The sequence below is a fragment of the Ovis aries genome, chromosome 2 (assembly GCF_016772045.2).
Source record: "Ovis aries strain OAR_USU_Benz2616 breed Rambouillet chromosome 2, ARS-UI_Ramb_v3.0, whole genome shotgun sequence".
Lineage (NCBI taxonomy): Eukaryota > Metazoa > Chordata > Mammalia > Artiodactyla > Bovidae > Ovis > Ovis aries.
This window is the reverse complement of record NC_056055.1, coordinates 160993186-161014496: the sequence shown is the minus strand read 5'-3', so window position 1 is coordinate 161014496 and position 21311 is coordinate 160993186. Positions and strand designations below refer to the sequence as shown.

Sequence of the window (21311 nt, the reverse complement as noted above, 5' to 3'; positions counted from 1 at the left end):
CCAAGATGAAGCAAGAGTCTTTGCTTGCTGGTCAGAACACCCACTGCCCTTCTAGCCTCATGCAGGAAGTTGCTTAATGAACTCAAAAATAATTAATCACAGAGAGGAGATTTCCCACACTGAGTCTGTGGTTTCCTGCCCTTCGGAACGGGTTTCCTGCCCTTCAGAACAGGTTTCCTGCCCTCCCTTCCAGTGCCTCTCACTGCCTGTGTATCATCCTGGGCTCAGATACCTGCTTTCCCTCTCCACCAACTCAATCCTTATTTTTGCCCTACTTTATTTTCCTTTTACTTTCCTCTGCAAAACTTATTTTCTCCCATACCCATACCCTTGTGCCCATTAATGTTTGCTTTCTGGAAATAGTTCCACTTCAAGAGAGTTTTGTGGCATCCTTGGCTCTCTCTCCTACTGAACTAGACGGAGCATATATGTATCTTTGGCCCTCACCCCACTTCTTCCCAATCTGATACTGTTAGGGTCAAATTGTATCTCCCTGAGGAATATGTTGAAGTCCTAAACCACAGTACCTCAAAATGAAAGATATTTGGAAATAGGGTCATTGCAGAACTAATTAGTTAAGATGAGGCTGTAATGAAGTAGGACGAGCCCCTACTTATAAGGACCCAATCCAATTTGACTAGTGTTCTTATAAGATGACCACCATGTGAAAACATAGGGAGAATGCCATTTGACAACAAAGGCAGATGCTGGAGTCATACAGGTGTAAGCCAAATAATACCCAGATTGCCAGCAATCACCTGAAGTTAGGAAGAGGCAAGTGCGGGCAGTTCTCCTACAGCATGTCCTGCTGACTCCTTGATTTTGAACTTTCAGACTCCAGATCTGTTGGACAATAAATATTTGTTGTTCTAAAGCATCCAGTTTGTGGCATTGTTGCGGTCGCCGTAGGAAATGAATACAAATGCCATCGGGAAGATCCCAGGGACTTGCTTCTAGAGCCTCTTCTGCCACCAACCCTGAACTTCACCAGGCTTCCAGTACTTACCTGAAAACTTCCTTGGGGAAAATAAAGCTGATGTTTCCATAAGTGGCAGGGCTCTCTAGAAATTTAAATTCTGTAACCCATAATATTTGAGGTGGTTGGTTGACCCTCACTGCCTTATTATGTTTCCCTGCCTACTCCAGCTGCTTTTTTCCTGCACAGTGAATAACCGCCCAGCATCCTGCATGAGTCTATTATGGGTTATGTCCATGGTTTGTTGCCTGCCTTCCCCCTGCTGGATGGTAAGCTCCCTGAGGGCAGGGATCTGATTTGTTCACTGGCACAAAGTAGACATTCGATAAACCTCTGTTGAATAAATAAAAACTGAGCCAGGACATTTCCAACCTGACCTCATGGAAGAGCTACAATTCCTCTGCAAGAGGCGAGGTGGGGTGGAGTCAGGGGAGGCAGCAGGGCTAGAAACAGTGAATACAGTGTTCAGGTGCGTGGAAATGGAAAGGTTGTTTTTCGCTTGTCTGAGGAATTCAAGCAAGTGATACAGCAAAGGCATGGCTTACCTTGGATCTTTCCATCTTGTGATCTTAATAGATCCCGCTGCTTGAGGGTGTCGACACCATTTGATTATCAGTGTAATCCCACCCAGAGTGACAGAGGCCACCCAGGAGTCCTTGAGCAGCTGACGTCACCCACTGTTGACCTCTTGTTCTCAGGCTGGTTTGTCCTTGTTCTTTCTCTGACCTGTGTAGGGTGAGATGAGCTATTTAGGTAGTAGTCCAAGGGAGATCCCTCTGAGAGCTCACCTCAGCATACCTACCCCTTTGGCCTCTTGAGAAAAGGACACGGTAAGTTGTTTCTTTTATATATCATTTTGTATATCTGTTTATTTATTGGCTGTGCTAGGTCTTCATTGCTGCGAGTGCTTTTCTCACAGTGATTGTTGTTTTTCAGTCGCTAAGTTGTATCTGACTCTTTGCGACCCCCACAGACTGCAGCATGCCAGGCTTCCCTGTCCTTCACTGTCTCCCAGAGTTTGCTCCAGTTCATGTCCATTGAGTCGGTGATGATATCTAACTATCTCATCCTCTGCCACCCTCTTCTCCTCCTGCCATCAATCCTTCCCAGCATTAGGGTCTTTTCCAGTGAGTTAGCTCTTCACATCAGGTAACCAGAGTATTGAAGCTTCAGCTGCAGCTTCAGTCCTTCCAGTGAATATTCAGGGTTGATTTCCTTTAGGATGGACTGGCTTGATCAGCTTGCAGTCCGAGAGACTCTCAAGAGTTGCGATGGTCAGGGGCTACTCTGTGGTTGCGTTGCACTGGCTTCTCATTGTGGTAACTCCTCTTGTGGCTTCTCTCGTTGCTGAGCCCAGGCTCTAGGGCACACAGATTTCAGCAGCTGTGGCATGAGGGCTCAGTAGTTGTGTTTCCAGGCTCTAGAGCACAGGCTCCGTAGTTGTGGCTCACAGGCTTAGTTGCTTTGTGGCATGTGGGATCTTTCTGGACCAGGGATCAAACCCTGCTTTGGCAAATGAGTTATTTACCATTGAGCCACGAGGGAAGCCCCAGGACGGTGTAAGTTTAATGAAGGGGATGTGATGGGAGAATAACATCAGCAGTGTGGAAATGATCCTGGGACAGTGTTCATACGGACTCAATTTCCAAGAAGAGATGAGCACATGTCACCAAAGTGGACAGGATAGAATAAATGGATACAAGTCTTTAAAGTCGTTAAACCAACCATCTTCATAGTAGGCACTTGCTTTTCTCTAAAGTGAAAACTATAGGAAAATTGATAATGTACTGGAGAAGTTATTAATTGATGTTTTAGATGCCTTCCCAAGGCAAGAAAAGGAGGAGGAAATACCTTACTGGCTTAAGCTTCTTCCACTGAAGATCATCAAGCTGGCATTCCTCTTGGCAAATGAAGAGCCTTCATTTTCCAGACTTAGCTCATCCATCTTCACTTTCAACTTGATTTGTTCAGCTGCTGTGTGTCTCTGAGTTCCTTTTGCCTTTCCCCGGCACAGGCTCCATCTAGACCCCCATTGGATCATGAGGTGTTTAATTACTGCCACTTTTGCCACTTCCTGGCAGTCTCAGGGACCTTGTGTGTGAGAAAATTGGCCAAATGTGTATACCTTTCTTGTCACCCATATCTCTTATGACTCTGCAAGTAGACAGTGGTGGCATTTTTAAATGGATTGTGGGGTGAGGTTGCGGGGCTCCTGTTCTAACTCCTGTCTGACAGAGCTGCACAGATTGCCCAGTGCAGGGCCTGGCCTGGAACCACCCACAAATATCTGCTCCCTTCCTACAGTCAGTGGAAACAGTGGAGGGGTGAGGGGATATGGTAGAGACGTCTGATACACAGATGCAGACTTATACAATTCAGCTCTAAGTTGCAGGGCCAGGAAAGGGAGAGGGGGGAGTTTTCAATGGCCATGTAAGTACTCTCAGTGCTTTTGCCCGCGAGTCCTGCACTGACACGAGGAAGGCATGAGAAATGGGGCTCTGCTCGGCCCTCGGAGGTCCCAGCTCCCTCTTGCCCCAGGAGGGCACCCACATACTAAGTATGATTCTCAGGTTTAAAGAAATATACTTTATATAGAATATAATGCTTACATGTAAGCCAACCACTCCTCTAGTGTTTGACCAAAGAGATACCAATTTGTCCTTACTTGGCCAGAAGAAAAAAATGTGGTTTTCCCACTGGATTTTTTTCCCCCTGCTACTCAGCATGTGGGATCTTAGTTCCCAGCCCAGGGATCGAATCCATACCCCTTGCATTGGAAGTGCAGAGTCTTAACCACTGGACTGCCAGGGAAAAGTCCCCCCAGTGGGTGTTTTGAGAGATGGTCTCCAGTGTAGCACAAAAATACCACCCTGTGAGCTGTATTCAGAGGCCAATTTCAGAGACTTAGAAGTTTTGAGCACATTTAATTTTCATTGCACGAGTGCTCCCCAGGTCAGCTCTGACCGCGCCATGAGGAGGACCCTGTAACCAGCCCCGACTCAGCCTACTGTCAACTGTGCTGCAGTGAGTCAGCTCCTCCCAGCCGCGTTCCCCCTCTTCTAGTGAACTGTGCTTCTCCAAGTCCATCTCCATTCCACCTGAATTAATTCGATGGGGAGGGGAGAAGGAGGTACCGGTGAGGAGGAACATGTTGGAGCTGAAACTACTAGTAGGAAGGAACTAAGCTTTGTCCTTGGGTTCTTCCCAAGTCCTGAAAGAAGGCTGCCCTACATTTGGTCCTTCCCACATGGGACAGGCTTAACAATTCCAGACAAGAGAAGCAAGCTTCTGTGGAAGAAACCCTGGGCATAGTTCTGCCTTAGTGACAAGCAAGCCTTGGAGAGCAGGATAGAGGTCTGTGGTAGGGACACAGACAAGGCCACTGGGACTCGGTTTGAGGGGCACCAAGGAAGTGTCCTCATCTTTACTCCTTGGCAGGTTTCAGTGGAGACTTCCATAGCAGCAGCAGCAGCAGCAGCAGCAGTCACCCTGGTGTGTCAAACCCAGCCTCCATCTTCCTGTGGCCACTGTCTTCAAATCCAGGTTCAAGTACACCTGAGGGTCTACAGACTTTCAAGGGGGTAAATGTTGATGAATGATCTAAAGAGAATCCACTTCCAGAGTGTTAACTTCCAAGTACAGATTTCTAAAACCATTTCATGAAATTTCCCGTGTTCCCCTCACCCATTGCAATTTCATGTGGAGCTTTGCACTGGGATCTAAAAAACCTCCTCAAGCCAGACAAAAAAGGGGAGATTGACGTATTAGTTTCTGGGGAGCTTCTTTAATGATTCATCAAGGCATCTTTGCCCCTTAGGGCTTTCTGTCCTTCCCTGTCTTGTACGTATTTCTGTTAAGCATGGCCCACATTGAGATGCTCTAAATTTAGAACAACTAAAGCAGGATAGGTTAGAGGTGCTAAATTTTTTACATGATTTCTTTCAGATTCAGTCTGCATTATTCAGTAATTAAACCTATCTTATCAAACCATCTCATGAAATATTTATTCTAATTATAGTTTGTTCTCATCTTATGAAATGTTTAATCTTTTATAACTCCTAACAAAAATAAACTTTCAAACTAAGGATGAAGCATTTAGATGTTAACTTTAATTTCTGCAAGTGGGTATATATTTCTTTAGAGTTTTTTTCAGAAATAAATGTCTAAAAATGTTTGGAGACCATTCGCCCAACAATGTCATGCTCCCCACCCTCGTTCCATTCGTGTGAGCACCTCCCACATTCTAGAGCTGTGCTGACCAAGATGTAGCCACCAGTCACATGTTGTTATTTAGGACTTGAAATGTGGCTGCTGCGATTAAGAAACTAAAATTTAGCTTAATTTTAGTTGTAATAGCTGCATGTGATTAATGGCTACTATGTTAGACAGTGCAGAGATATTTCGATCATCACAGAAAATTCTGTTGGACAGCAGTGGTCTAGAGTGTCCTAGAAACTGACGTGACCGTAAGGGGAGGATGTACCTTCAGAAAAAGCTGTGATGTATAAAAATATTTAATTTTTATAATTAAAAAGGTAATTCAAGCACGTGATGCAAAATTATAAAAGACAGAACATGGCTTAGAGGGCAAAATGAGTCTTTTTCCGACTTCCATCCTCGGTCATCCAGTTTCTCCCCTTACCAGTTTCTTGTGATTCCCTCCAAAGATATTCTACTCAAATGCATGCATAAGTACATGTGTCTCTGTGGCAGCTGAAAAACATAGCCACAAACATTCTTTGACATTCCTCCCATTGAGAAATGAGGTGTATGCTCCCTCCTCTTGAGTCTGCATCCATTCAGTTCAGTTTAGTCACTCAGTCGTGTCTGACTCTTTGCAACCAATGGACTGCAGGACACCAGGCCTCCCTGTCCATCACCAACTTCCAGAGTCTAACCAAACTCATGTCCATTGAGTCAGTGATGCCATCCAACCATCTCATCCTCTGTTGTCCCCTTCTCTGCCTGCCCTCAATCTTTCCCAGCATCAGGGCCTTTTCAAATGAGTCAGCTCTTCGCACCAGGTGGCCAAAGTATTGGAGTTTCAGCTTCAGCATCAGTCCTTCCAATAAACATCCAGAACTGATCTCCTTTAGGATGGACTGATTGGATCTCCTTGCAGTCCAAGGGGCTCTCAAGAGTCTTCTCCAATACCACAGTTCAAAAGCATCAATTCTTCGGTGCTCAGCTTTCTTTACAGTACTGCTCTCACATCCATACATGACTACTGGAAAAACCATAGCCTTGACTAGATGGACCTTTGTTGGCAAAGTAATGTCTCTGCTTTTGAATATGGTATATAGGTTGGTCATAACTTTCCTTCCAAGAAGCATCTTTTAATTTCATGGCTACAGTCACCATCTGCAGTGATTTTGGAGACCCAAAAATAAAGTCAGCCACTGTTTCCACTGTTTCCCCATCTATTTCCCATGAAGTGATGGGACTGGGTGCCATGATCTTGGTTTTCTGAATGTTGAGCTTTAAGCCAACTTTTTCACTCTCCTCTTTCACTTTCATCAAGAGGCTCTCTAGTTCTTCTTCGCTTTCTGCCATGAGGGTGGTATCATCTGCATATCTGAGGTTATTGATATTTCTCCCAGCAATCTTGATTCTAGCTGGTGCTTCCTCCAGCCCAGCGTTTCCCATGATGTACTCTGCATAGAAGTTAAATAAACAGGGTGACAATATACAGCCTGACATCCTCCTTTTCCTATTTGGAGCCAGTCTGTTGTTCCATGTCCAGTTCTAACTCTTCTTCCTGACCTGCATACAGATTTCTCAAGAGGCAGGTCAGGTGGTCTGTATTCCCATCTCTTGAATAATTTTCCAGAGTTTGTTGTGATCCACACACTCAAAAGCTTTGGCATAGTCAATAAAGCAGAAGTAAATTATTTCTGGAACTCCCTTGCTTTTTCCATGATCCAGCGGATGTTGGCAATTTGATCTCTGGTTCCTCTGCCTTTTCTAAAACCAGCTTGGACATCTGGAAGTTCATGGTTCACATACTGTTGAAGCCTGGCTTGGAGAATTTTGAGCATTACTTTGCTAGCGTGTGAAATGAGTGCAATTGGGCAGTAGTTTGAGTGTTCTTTGGCATTGCCTTTCTTTGGGATTGGCATGAAAACTGACCTTTTCCAGTCCTGTGGCCACTGCTCAGTTTTCCAAATTTGCTGGCATATTGAGTGCAGCACTTTCACAGCATCATCTTTTCAGATTTGAAATAGCTCAACTGGAATTCCATCACCTCCACTGGCTTTGTTCATAATGATGCTTCCTAAGGCCCACTTAACTTTGCATTCCAGGATGTCTGGCTCTAGGTGAATGATCACACCATCATGATTATCTGGGTTATGAAGATCTTTTTCGTACAGCTCTTCCATGTATTCTTGCCACCTCTTCTTAATATCTTCTGCTTTTGTTAGGTCCATACCATTTCTGTCCTTTATTGAGCCCAATTTGCATGAAATGTTCCCTTGGTATCTCTAATTTTCTTGAAGAACTCTCTCTAGTCTTTTCCTTTCTATTGTTTTCCTCTATTTCTTTGCACTGGTGACTGAGGAAGACTTTCTTATCTCTTCTTGCTATTCTTTGGAACTCTGCATTCAAATGAGTATATCTTTCCTTTTCTCCTTTGTTTTTCACTTCTCTTCTTTTCACAGCTATTTGTAAGGCCTCCTCAGACAGCCATTTTGCTTTTTCACTTTCTTTTTCTTGGAGATGGTCTTGATCATTGCCTCCTGTGCAATGTAATGACCCTCCGTCCATCATTCATCAGGCACTCTGTCTATCACATCTAGTCCCTTAAATCTATTTCTCACTTCTACTATATAATCATAAGGGATTTGATTTAGGTCATACCTGAATTGTCTGGTGGTTTTCCACACTTTCTTCAATGTAAGTCTGAATTTGGCAATAAGGAGTCATGATCTGAGCCATAGTCAGCTCCCTGTCTTGTTTTTGCTGACTGTTTAGAGCTTCTCCATCCTTGGCTGCAAAGAATATAATCAATCTGATTTCAGTGATGTCCATGTGTAGAGTCTTCTCTTGTGTTGTTGGAAGGGGGATTTGCTATGACCAGTGCATTCTCTTGGCAAAAGTCTATTAGTCTTTGCCCTGCTTCATTCTGCATTCCAAGGCCAAATTTGCCTGTTACTCCAGGTGTTTCTTGACTTCCTACTTTTGCATTCCAGTCCCCTATAATGAAAAGGACATCTTTTTTGGGTCTTAGTTCTAGAAGGTCTTGTAGGTCTTCATAGAAACTTTCAACTTCAGCTTCTTCAGTGTTATTAGTCAGGGCATAGACTTGGATTACTGTGATATTGAATGGTTTGCCTTGGAAGCGAACAGAGATCATTCTGTCATTTTTGAGACTGCATCCAAGTACTGCATTTCGGACTCTCTTGTTGACCGTGATGGCTACTCCATGTCTTCTAAGGGATTCCTGCCCGCAGTAGTAGATGTAATGGTCATCTGAGTTAAATTCACCCATTCCAGTCCATTTTAGTTCCCTGATTCCTAGAATGTCAACATTCACTCTTGTCATCTCCTGTTTGACTACTTCCAATTTGCCTTGATTCATGGACCTAACGTTCCAGGTTCCTATGCAATATTGCTCTTTACAGCATCGGACCTTGCTTCTATCAGCAGTCACATCTCTGGTCTGCATAGCATATGACTACTTCAGCCATTAAAATATGGTGACATTGTGTTACTTTCCATCTAAAAGGTCCTAAAAGTTTCTACCACTTCCCCGTTGTTTGCTGGGACACTTACTCTTGGAGCTCTGAGCTGTGAAGTCCAGCTAGTTTATGGCCACCATACTGGAAACAGCACATTCAAGGATGCACGTCAACACTCCCAGATAAGTCATACTTCAGCCACAGAAGCCAAAACACCAGACTCAAGAGTGATGAAGCCATCCTAATTCGTTCCCCATAATTCATGAGAGGTATTTTACAATTTGAAAGGTTTGGTAAAACTTAGTAGAAGTTACTTTTAAAACTAATCAATGAAAAAATGAGTTAATTAGTAACCCCAAGGAAACAAATTTGCTCCATCAAAGAATAGCATCCTACATGGTTTATCCATTGAGTACTTAAGTCACAGTAATACAAGCAATGAACACTGACTTAGCCCCAAATGGTAATATTACTACACTGGGAGGATGGAAGGGGGGAAATGCATGTGAGAACGATGCAGGAAAGCAACTGAAAATGTCTAAAATTAAAGAAGCTAAAAATAGACATATTATTTAGAAGTACAGATATAAACTACAGAAGAAACAGATGGGAGATACTTACGCGTGGGTGGATGCCAGTAGGCCTGATCCAACAGAGAGGGAGATTGAATGAATGAGGAGAGGTCACTCGGGGACTGACTGCCCTTTGATAGGGAATGGACACATTGACCGGAGGGAAGGAAACAAGCCCAACGACTGTAGAAGTGTAAATTGAAGGTGGAAAAGGGAGGTAATTCACATCTGAGAGTTTCTCTTTTCTCAGTGAAATATGAACAGAGTTTATCAGCTGAGAGCAAGAAGCAGGAAGGGCTATAGGAGTTTTAAAGATAAAAAAGGTTATAGAAAAGTTGCTTCAGAATTATGAATGCTGGTTTACCAGAAACACACAGTAGTATTTTTGAGCTGTTTTGAGTACCCCTTTGAGGTATGTGATCATGCACTTAAAGAGAAAACAGTCTTCTGACATGGCTTTTCCATAGTAACAGTAAATTACTTGAGTGTAGGTATGGAGAACAGGATGGTGTTTTATAGCATGCTATAATAAAAGATGAGGGGAATGTGAGGATGAGAGTTTTTTGAAGGGAGTGTACACAGTGATGGGGCATGAACCCTAAGCTGGACAGGAATAGTGAACACAGGTGGCAGTTGATGGATAGTAAAAAGTGGTGGAGTCAGTAGAAGGGTGATCTTGACAGAGTTGAGTTGCTGCAATGGATACTTGAATGAGTGCATTGAAGGAGAGGAGGCTGAACAAATGGTGAGCATTTGAGCTTGCAGAAGCTGGACAATGTCTGGTGGCGACAAGGTTCAGACTATGGCCCTGAGGTGAGATGAAGGAATAAAAGGTCATTAGAGATGAGAAGGTCAAGGAGAATGCAAAGCTAGGATGCTGGATGGGACATCTGTATGGTTAACATCTCTGTTGACAGGAGCTGTGCAGAGATGGAGAACAGGAGGTGGAGCCCCCAGAGAACGAGAACATGTGGTCTCGTCTTAGAATCAGGCAGCAGGATCCTCTAATGGGCAGGAGCTTTGTGAGGGGGATAGGAGTTACACTCTGGGAGCAACAATGGAGAACAAGCAGACACCAACATTCCTTCCTGGCCTTAAGAGAGCTGTCGAAATAGTGTGCTCAGGACCAGCCAGGCTCTCACTAAGGCAAGGAGGAGCGGGGAAGGTCGTTACAGGCTGAACTCAGGGAGGTGGGGGTCAGGGGTGTCTGAAGACACAGTGGAAATGTTTGTGAGGAAATGGAAAGGAAGGGTGGAAAATTGGGACAAATCATTTGATGAACAAACCAGGAAAGAGATGCAACTCCAGGTGGCAGTGGATACTGGAAAGGTCTGCTCTTCTGGTGGTGATACAGGAAAATAAAGTCCAATCTTGTCTCTCGCTTGCTTGGAATCCTCCAATGGCATTTCACCAAACAGAGTATAACTGAACTGACAAGGCCTTACAAGGCTCGACATCAGTGGTGGTCTAAGTATGGTCTCTGGACCAGAGGCATCAGCATCACCTGGACCTCGTTAGAAATGCAGTTTTTGGGCGCTGCTCCAGAGTGGCTGACTGAAACTCTTATAGCCACACTGGCTTTTTTTCTTTCTGTTCCCAGGCTCATACTCTCCTCAGGGCTTTTGCTCCACCTGTGCCATCTGCCTGGAATGTGCCTGCTCCAACCTGTCTTGCATTCTCTCTCTCTTTCTCCCCTTCCCTCACTCTCCCCTATTCAGAGACCCTTCCTGACCACTGTATCTCACCCTCAGTCGTCTTCTAGTCCACAGTGATCTTACTTCTTCCAGCACTTAACACTTCCTGAAATCTTTTGTTTTTTAAACTGTTTATGTCTGTCTCCCACAGTAGGATATAAAGTGCATAAGAACTGGGAACTTCTCAGCTTTTTTTTCTTTAACCAGTGTCCTCAATACAGAGCTGTTGAATAGTGAGGTGTTCAATAATTGCTTGTTGAATAGATGAAAAAAAGATGGGATGAATCCTGGTATTTCTTTCATTTTGAGGGACAAGAGGTACACGTCCTCTGGGGATCTGTTCAGAGATTCATCTGGGTGGGGCCCCAGTTTCTGCATTTCTAACAAGGTGTCTGGTTCAGAGGGCTCACTTGGTCTCAAATACTTGGTAGTTTGGCAGCTTCTGGGCTGCCCTGGTGGCTCAGAGAGTAAAGAATCCACCTGCAATGCAGGAGGACCAGGTTCAATCCCTGGGTTGAGAAGATCCTCTGGAGAAGGGAATGGCAACCCACTCCAATATTCTTGCCTGGAGAAGTCCATGGACAGAGGAGCCTGGGAGGCTACAGTCCACGGGGTCACAAAGAGTCGGACACAACTGAGCAACTAACACTTGCAGCTTCCATGCAACATCCTGGACATCCAGTCACATCTGTGCTGATTGTATTTGAACTATTCTCTGGCCAGAAACAATGGTAGTTTTCCTGAACCAGCTCTCCTTGGGGAGGAGAGATGTTTGGGCTCTTTCCAAAGATTCCAGAATAATTAGAAGACGCTTACTATGGAGGCTACTGCTTTTAAAGGAGCCAAGTTTGGCTAAGAACAAGTCCAATTTTTTCAAAGTAATAAAGAAATGAGAGTCTAGATAATTGCAATCTGTGGCTAATCTGTTGACTATAAAGTGAGGAATCATTTAAATCTGTTCCCAAATAAATCATTTGCTAGGAAAGCCAACAAGAACCAGGAGAGGGTTCAATATGCATTTGGCCTCTTCTCTTTCCTGTTCATGTGCTCTGGGGTGCCATTAGCCAGGGAAAAGGGAAAAGAAGGAAGTCTAGGGCTGTGTTATCCGAAAACTCAGAGAGCAAACACTGCAATTGAAGACCACAAGCATCAGATAAGTGTTTCTCAGAACTGATTGCTAAGATATGATCATGCAACAAAGAGTTTTTTTCATTAAAAAAAAGTTTGGAAAATGCTGGGTTATGCAAACAAATTAGAATTTTCCAGCTCCAGGACTTCTCAGAGGCATCAGTGTGCTAACCTACTTGTGACTCACCAAGGGCTTTCAGTACAGAGCTTCTTCTAAGAGTGTCTCATAGGACCTGTATCCCCTGGAGAGACCCTTGGGAAGGTTCACTGGAGGAGGCTGGCTTTCATTTAAGTTTTTCTTAAAAGAGGAAGGCTGAGCAGAGATGAGAAATAGGACCAAGGAGAGAGGCACAAGAAAGTGATTTGTCACCAGGCCCCTCCCTCAGCTTTCTGCCTCCCAGGGACTTGCAATCTGAATGACCCACCTGTTCCAACATTCCCCAAAACAGTCCTTTCATCTCCCTTTCTTCATCTTCTGTGCCCCATCCCCTCAGAGCTCTGTGGAAACGCTGAAAGAATCATCCACTGGTGGGAGTTAATTTGAGTATCTCTCCCAAGGGTAGGAGTATTTTAAAGAGGATTTATGCAACGGTCCTACTTGACCCAAAGGGATGGTTGTCTGTTGAATTTCAGGCTGGTGGGGGTGGTTTTCGACTTGAGGAACCCATCTATCCTTACTGAAGGATGTCTACTTCCAGGTCCTGGCACTGAGAGGCAGGGTGGTTGGCTGATGAAGAAACAGCTCCATCTCCATCTGTCTTGTTCTGTGAATCTGGGTGGTGGGCCCAGCACCACCACACCACTGCAGTCCTTCAGCCAATTCTCTTCAAAGTGGGACCCTAGAGAACACTTGCTACAGTTCCAAGTAATATTTTACAAGCATGCATGCATGCTCAGCTGTGTCTGACGCTTTGTGACCCCATGGACTATAGCTTGCCAGGCTCCTCTGTCTGAGGGATTCTCCAGGCAAGAATACTGAAGTGGGTTGCTGTTTCCTTCTCCAGGGGATCTTACCAACCCTGGGATCAAACCTATGTCTCTGGCATTGGCAGGTGGATTCTTTGCAATCTGAGCCACTAGGGCTTCTTATAAGTGCCTAGCATGTAGTAGGTTTAATAGTTATTTGCTAAACTGAGTGTCCAGTTATGTTCACAGAATTGTTTTTAGCAGACTTTATTACTGTTATTTCAGCAATATTCCTCTATTAATATAGTGGTTGACTATAAATCTTTACAAATTTTGCTTTTCTAGCATTTGCCAACCAAGTGTGAGTACATTGAATGTGTCATGAACATTTTTTATGAAGATTTTTCAAGGTTTTTTTTTTTAAGGTGCTGGGATATTTAAAGCTGATTTAACCAATCTAATTCTCTATCAATCAGTATGCTTCCAGCCACTAACAACATAACTACAACTTGAAATAAGCCATATAGAAATGTATTATGTGACAAGAGGGGCAGGCCCACCTTCAGGGCTGATAGATTGATTCGTTGGCTCACTAGCTGATTCAAACTGGTGTCGAGACCAACGCTGCAGTTGCAGGCATCCTGCCCAGACATGCCCAAGTCTAGAGGAAGGGGAGGGACGGCTGGAAGGGACCATCTCTCCTTGTGGCTCCCACACTGGAGCAATGAACAGTCTCAGAAGTCTGCTGATTTCCCTCTGACTTGGCCAGAGTTAGAAGACAGCGCAGACAAGTCAGGCGCCACCTCTGGAAGGGCGCAGGCGGACACCGTGAGACTGGCTTCAGGCAGGAAACGGGTGGCTCATGAAAGCCAGGTAAGGTGAATTGAGTTAAAGAGTGGGACTCTTTACAAAGGTGTGGGGAAGGCATGGAGAGACCAGAAAAACACCATGGCCCCCAGGGCTTGTAACAGTGGGGACAATTACCGCCTGTTCTTAATTTCTGGAAGTTACTGTAACAAATGCCTACAAACAGGTGGCTTAAAATGGCAGGAATGTTTTCCCTCATGGTTCTGGGGGCTAAAGGTGGGGACTCCCTCCGGATGTTCTCGGGCAGCTCGGGCTTGGCCTCCTCCAGACTCTGCTGGCTGGGGCAGTGCTCGACAGGAGGCCGCACTGCTCCACTCCTGCCTCTGGTTGCACTGACTCCTGTCTTCTGTCAGAGCCCCTCTGCCTCTCTCTTGTGAGGACGTCACTGGATGTAGGGTCCACTTGGATTGTCCAGAGTTATCTCCGCTTCTCAAGATCCTTAACTTGACTACATCTGCAGCCCCTTTTCCCAAATAAGTTAACATTTTCCATCTGGGGAAGAGGATGTGGATGTCCTTTGGTGGCTGCCGTTCTGCCCACTGTGTCACCCCAAGGCCTGCAGCAGGAGGGCAGGGAACACAGAGACAGAGAGAGCTGTGTGGAGTGGGCCTTCTGAGGGAGCCACAGGCTCCTGGAGAGAGACAGGCCAGCCCAGCGGGAAGAAGCCAGAGGAATCAGCGCCACAGCCTCACACGCCTGTCTGCCTTTGATCTCCCACTGCAGTCTCACACTGGCCAAACCCAACCAGAACTTTTGATGTTTTCCACAAAGGTCAGCCTCTCAGGGCCCAGAGTGAGGGAGAGAAAAGCGGGTCTGGGAAGGGAAGATACGGGTGAGGCACGATGCAGGCAGCGCTGAGGCTTCTCTAGGGAAGATGAAGGGGGAATAGTTGCTCTGAGGCAACTAGCCACGCCCACCAAGTTCCCAACTCCCCGGACAACAGCCTGCTGACTCTCTGACACTCCCCACAGTTTAAAGGAAACACGTGCTACATTTAAGTAAGCAGTTACTGTCCTGTGTACAAAAGCAAGACACGTTGGCTACAGAAAATTTGTAACTTAAGGAAGACATGAAGACAGTAGACGTTATCCACAATGCTTCTTTGTGGGGCTTCCCTCGTAGCTCAGTTGGTAAAGAATCTGCCTGCGACGCAGGAGAAGCGGGTTTGATCCCTGGGTCGGAAAGATCCCCTGGAGAAGGAAATGGCAACCCACTCCAGTATTCTTGCCTGGAGAATCCCATGGATAGAAGAGTCTGGCGGGCTACAGTCCATGGGGTCACAAGAGTCAGACACAACTTAATGACTATGCCTCTACACAGAGCTAACCATTGTGGACGCATTGGCGACTTCCAGTTACCACACTTTCAGAGTGTACATGCATATTTCTGTGTGCTTTCAACAAAATAAGGGGAATCTGTATGTGCTGTTTGTGGTACAAGCTTTTTTCCGCTTACAGATACATCATGAAAATTTCCCATCTACTTAAATAGTCTTAAAGAAGCAGTGTGGTCCAGTGGTATATGTAGCTTTGTAGCATGTTCAGTGGCTATGTAGTATTCCACGATATGGCCTTGCTCTTCTTGTCACCTGAGCTGGCGCTGGGCTGACCACTCAGCTTTGAGCCTCATTGTCTTCCGTTCTCTCTCCTGCTGCCACCGTCCCCAGAACTGTTTCTCCAGAGCTTCTCATGTACCCACACGACCTCCTGTCTGAGGAGCACCCCTCCGGCGGAACCCCTTAACCAGGTGTGTAACAATAAACTTAGGGCCTCCCGTATCACATTCATAGCTCTCCCCACCCTTGCCAACTTCTGTTAGCTGTACCTTGCAGAAGGCTTCCTTAGCAAAATATTCTCAGCTTAACATTACCCACTTTGTAGGTTTTTGCAGGTGATAGTTTCTCAACGTCCCAAAAGAGTCAGTTTCAGGAATTTGGGGGCAAGGCAAGAAATCCATGTCCCTCTGCTCTCTGTGAAATCCTAGACTTTTTAGGCTGAGGCCTGTCCCAAAGACCATTCCTTGAATTTAGGGAGAGATCTCATGCCTGAGGCCTGAGAGGCCAGGAGGTAAATGAGACTTCTCAGTTGCCCCCACAAGCAGCCTTGGCATCTGTCTCCCTCCCTTCACAGACATCCTCCAGCCAAGGTGCAGCCTCCACCAGGACCAGCCACCTGTGTGCTGTCCCCAGAGCTGTCCACAGCCATCCAGTAAAGAGCTCAGGTTTCACAGCCTTTTCTTACCAGAAGGTTTGAACAAACTCAGGACCCTGTACAGCTGGGAGTCATTAACCTGGAATCAAAGGGCAGCATCAAGGGGAATTGGGGGCCTCAAACCCAGTCTTTGGGAGTTGATGAATCAGCCTCAAGGCAGAACTAAGGGGCCCCAGCTGGATGTCAACATATATCCTGAGCCATGGAGGATGGCCAAGGGGCATCCCAGCTGCTTCATCTTCAGGATGAATAGCTGAGGGGGCTTTACAGAGATGGAGTGGTTTTCCCTTATCCATTGGTCCCTGGTCCTTCTGCTAGAGTCCAGGCTGTTGCCTGGGCTTAGAAACCTCACTGGGTTGCTCAAGAGGTCAAGAGAAGGCTGAGATAGACTCCTGGCAAAATCAGGGCTGGTCAGGGGGTCTCGGGAAGAATCAACACTTCAGGCCACCAGCCAAGTTGCACCTTCTGTTTCCCAGGTCTTATAGGGGAGCCTGTAAAGAATTCAGCTGACACATGATTAAAAGACACTTGCTTCTTGGAAGAAACGCCATAGCAAACCTAGATAGCATATTAAAAAGCAGAGACATCATTTTGCTGACAAAGGTCCATATAGTCAAAGCTACATTTTTTTCCAGTAGTCATGTATGGATATGAAAGTTGGACTAGAAGGAAGGCTGAGCACTGAAGAACTGATGCTTTTGAATAGTGATGCTGGAGAAAATTCTTGAGAATCCCCTGGACTGCAAGGAGATTAAAGCAGTCAGTCCTAAAGGAAATCAACCCTGAATATTCATTGGAAGAACTGATGCTGAAGCTCCAATACTTTGGCCACCTGATGCAAAGAGCTGACTCATTAGAAAAAAACCCTGACACTGGGAAAAATTGAGGGCAGGAGGAGAAGGGGGTGACAGAGGATGAGATGGTTGGATGGCAATCACCAACTCAATGGACGTGAGTTTAGGAAACTCTGGGAAATGATGAAGGACACGGAAGCCTGGCGTGCTGCAGTCCATGGGGTCACAAAGAGTTGGTCAAGGCTTAGCTATTGAACAAACAACAAAAAATGAAGAATTCAGCTGACACCTAAGTTCAACACATTCAGTTCAACCTGTCTGTATTCTTAAGAAGACTAGGTGATTCTTGCCTCCAATGAAGTTACCCCAATGCTGGATTGAGGGCCATTATAGTTCCATTTCCTCTTGGGAACAGCCACAGAGGCCTTCCTTCTCAAGCAGGCCGGCCTGCCCTCTGATTTCCTCTCTGGCCCCTCTCCTCTACTCCCCAATGCTGTCCTGTCCCAGGATCTTTCCAGCAAACCCTGTCCCTCCCAGCCATGCTTTGAGTAATGTTCTCTCCACAGAGCCCAGCCTGAGAGGAGACACCAACTGTCTGCTTCCTCCTTGCCAGCTCTGAGCAGCCCTGAGCTCTGGAAGGGCTGCAGCAGCGGCCTCTGAGCCCCTTAGGTTAGAAAAGCTGGAAGGGCCAAGAATGTGCAGTTACAGACCAGACTTCCTGCCTTGGGTGCCCTCTGATCTTCCGTAATTACAGCTTCCGGAAGTGGTTGGCTCCCCATCTAGAAAATGGAGATAATGAGGCCCAACATCTTGGGGCTATTGAAGGTTTAATTGATTCATGGTAGCGACATGCTTGTGAATCCTGGCCTGGAATCCAGCAGAAGCTTCTGTCAACAAGGTAAGGGCACCCGAAGCAGCTTGGGATTGGGGGAGCCAGCTGGGGCCTGGCCTTTCTCAGCCCCAGATTCGTCAGACTGTTCCTAAGTGTTCTGCTACCAGAACCCTCTGTGGGGCCAGGATGGTCTGTTCCTTTCCCCAACCTGGAGTGCCCTGCCACTAATTCCTAGTCTAGTTACTTCGAATCATCCCTTGCTGAAACTCCACCTTGCTTTTAGGCCTTACTCTTTCTACCACGAGCCCTACTTGATTCCATTTCTGTGAAGTCCTGTAGATCAAATGCTTCTCAAGCTCTGAGGTACATGAGCTCTTGTTGAAATGCAGATCCTGATCCAGAAGGTCTGGGGTGAGGCCTGAGAGTCTGCACTTGTAGAAGCAGTAGGACAACGCTGCTCCTGGTCTGAATGACACACTCTAAGGGCCAAATCATGGATCTTACACCCTCTACCAGTGGTTTTCAGTGTCTTTTTAGTTGCATAGGCCTTTATTTTTTTCCCCAAACGAGACCACTATTTCTTTAAGTCAAACATATTAGTTCAAACTTAACAAACTTTACTCTTAAAGTCAATCATTTAGGCTGTTTGATAAATACAAAAATATGAAACTAAGTGATGTGGATGACTGTGTGTAGTCTCTGTCACTTTTCGCCTCCAAATTTGTTTCTGTATTTTGTCGAGAAAACCTTGATACATGCAAATAGTTAGAAATGATTTAAAAAATTTTTTAAATAATGACTTATCTAGAAATTTTAGGATATTCTTCATAGTGTGTAATCTTGTTAAGAAATTGTTCTCCTTTACAATTACTACACTAGGAAGATTTCATCCAAGTTCTCCACAAAAACATTTAATTTGGCAGCACAAGTTAATCTTTTGCTGAGTACAATGTGTGAAAATTTAGTCTGTAATAATTTTCAGCAAATCTGTTGTTTTATTACTATTTTAAAGTGTAATTTTAAAACTGAAATTCAAATCAAGGAAATTGGAGAAGCCTGGAGCAGGTTTCTCAGCCTTGGCCCTATTGCTGTCGTGGGGTGGATGAGCCTTTGTTGTTGGGGGGACGGGGGAGGGACGCTGTTCTGTGCCATGTAGGCTGATTGTCAGCCTCCCTACCCTCTGCCTTGGTGGCTCAGATGGTAAGCAGTCTGCCTACAATGCAGGAGACCCGGGTTCAGTCCCTGAGTAGGGAAGATCTCCTGGAGAAGGGAATGTTCTCCAGGGGAATTCTTGCCTGGAGAATCACATGGACAGAGGAACCTGGTGGGCTACAATCCATGGGGTCACAAAGGGTCAAACACGACTGAGGGATTAACTCTTTCTATCTATGCATCTGTCTTCTACCCACTAGATGTCAGCACCACCTCCCCAGGTGCTGCACCATTACTGCCACCCCCCCCCCCCCCCCCCCACCCCGCCTCACCCAAAGTTGTGAGACGCAGAGAAACATCTCCTGACAGTGCCATAGGGCAAAATCATTCCAACCTTTGAGATCCACCTCCATTTGGCACTTTGCCCACCTGCCTTATGTTGTTAGGAGGCCCCCTGTGGCAACTCTGTAGCAGCTGTAAACTTGCCAGCAGGACCAGGAGGGAAACTTCAGCAAACACTGTGAGCAGTGACTGACTTGCTTCCTGGGGATGATTGACAAATGTTTGTTTATTGATAGAGCTGTATGTATAGGACCTGGTATCCTCATGTAGATATTTAGTGAGAAATCTGAGATAAGGAAAGCATGAACATATTATAAAATAAATGTAAGACTCTAAGTGTATTTATTTACTCTAACATTTCATCAGCCTATCCCATTCCCCACCAAATATGAGCAATGAAAAATTCTTACTTCTTCCCTGAGATTTTCTTTATTCTTATGGAGTAGTTTCATCTCTACCATTTATTAACTGTGAGGCTTTTACAACATTTCTTAATCTCTTTGTATCTTACTGTGTTCATCTGTAAACTAGGAATGATGATATTCATTTCATAAGATCCCCTTTTGGGGATCAAATGAGGTAATATAGGTAAAGTACTGAAGAAGTCACAAAATAAACACCTAGTAAATGTCAGTTGTTGGTTCTGCCTTTGGCATGCCTGTTTTGTTTTTTTTTTTTAATATTTTTTGAGCACTGAAGAATTGATGCTTTAGAACTGTGGTGTTGGAGAAGACCCTTGAGAGTCCCTTGGACTGCAAGGAGATCCAACCAGTCCATCCTAAAGGAGATCAGTCCTGAATATTCACTGGAAGGACTGATGCTGAAGCTGAAACTCCAATACTTTGGCCACCTTATGCACAGAGCTGACTTATTTGAAGAGACCCATATGCTGGGAAAGATTGAAGGTGGGAGGAAAGGGGGATGACAGAGGATGAGATGGCTGGATGGCATCACTGACTCAATGGACATGAGTTTGAGTAAATTCTGGGAGTTGGTGATGGACAGGGAGGCCTGGCGTTCTGCGATTCATGGGGTCGCAAAGAGTCAGACAATACTGAGTGACTGAACTGAACTGAACTGATAATTGCTTTGTAATGTTGTATTTGTGCTGTACAACTTGAATCAGCTATAGGTATACATATATCCCCTCTGTCTTGAGTCTCCCTCCCACACCCATCCCACTCCTCTAGGTAACAACAGAGCCCTGAGCTGAGCCCCCTGTGCTATATAGCAGCTTCCCACTAGCTATTTTACACATTAGTGTACATATGTCGGTTCCACTGTCCCAATTTGTCCCACCTTCTCCTTTCCCAGCTGTGCCCCCAAGTCTGTTCTCTTCATCTGTGTCTCTATTCCTGCCCTGTAAGTAAGTTCATCAGTACCGTTTTTCTAGATTCCATATATGTGTGTTAATATGTGTTTGTTTTGCTCTTTCTGACTTCACTCTGCATGACAGACTCTAGGTTCATCAACATTTGGTGTATCTTTAAATATTCTTTCTCTGAAGAAGAGAAGTGGCAAAGACAATATGAAACAGCAGATAAGCTAAATGTCTTCTCTATTCAGCTTTGGAAAGCATCTTTCACTAACTCCACTTCTGTTTATATATACACACACATTCCCCTACTCACCCAGCCCCTCCTCTCCATTCTACATCCAAAGAGGAAGTTATCTTCCCCCACCTTTACACACACTGTCTCTAGAATTGCCATCATCCTCTCAACCACACAAACCAGAACCAGGGAGCCATCCCTTCTCGTATTGATAAGCTCTCCAAAAAAGGTGAATTGCCACCCTCGGAGTGTGTTAGTCACTCAGTTGTGTCCAGTTCTTTGTGACCCCATGGACTGTAGCCCACCAGGCTCCTCTGTCCATGGAATTCTCCAGGCAAGAATACTGGAGTAGGTTACTATTCCCTTCTAGAGTCTTGCTTTAGCTCAAGCCTTCATCCGACCTACTCGAACTACTGCTGAGGATCTCGTTTTTCCCCCATGTCCGGTAGTGGTCCCTTTGAAACCCTACTTCACTGTGTTTCTAACCTGACTCCCCTGCTCAACACCATTCAGTGATTAATCACAGCTTAGAAAGATCAGGTTCAAGTGCCCAGACATGATACACAAAGTCCTAGCCTAGCCCCAGCTCTCAGCCTCATCTTCCTC

General features: G+C 45.4%; 1 protein-coding gene across 7 annotated transcripts in view; it reads left to right on the top strand.

Annotated features, from left to right (window-relative positions):
* The window catches only part of LOC132659217 (uncharacterized), a 113364-nt gene that overhangs the window by 22037 nt on the left and 70016 nt on the right, over nt 1-21311 (top strand). For 4 of the 7 annotated variants that reach the window (XM_060409985.1, XM_060409982.1, XM_060409984.1 and 1 more), the window contains exon 3: nt 4415-5063. The exons of 2 other annotated variants lie outside the window; for them this stretch is intronic. In XM_060409985.1, coding sequence (XP_060265968.1) covers nt 4415-4561 — 147 coding nt within the window. In that variant the 3' untranslated portion in view covers nt 4562-5063. Of the gene's footprint in view, nt 1-834; nt 878-4414; nt 5064-21311 lie in introns of those variants that run through there. One more of the 7 variants, XM_060409983.1, reaches the window with a different exon arrangement.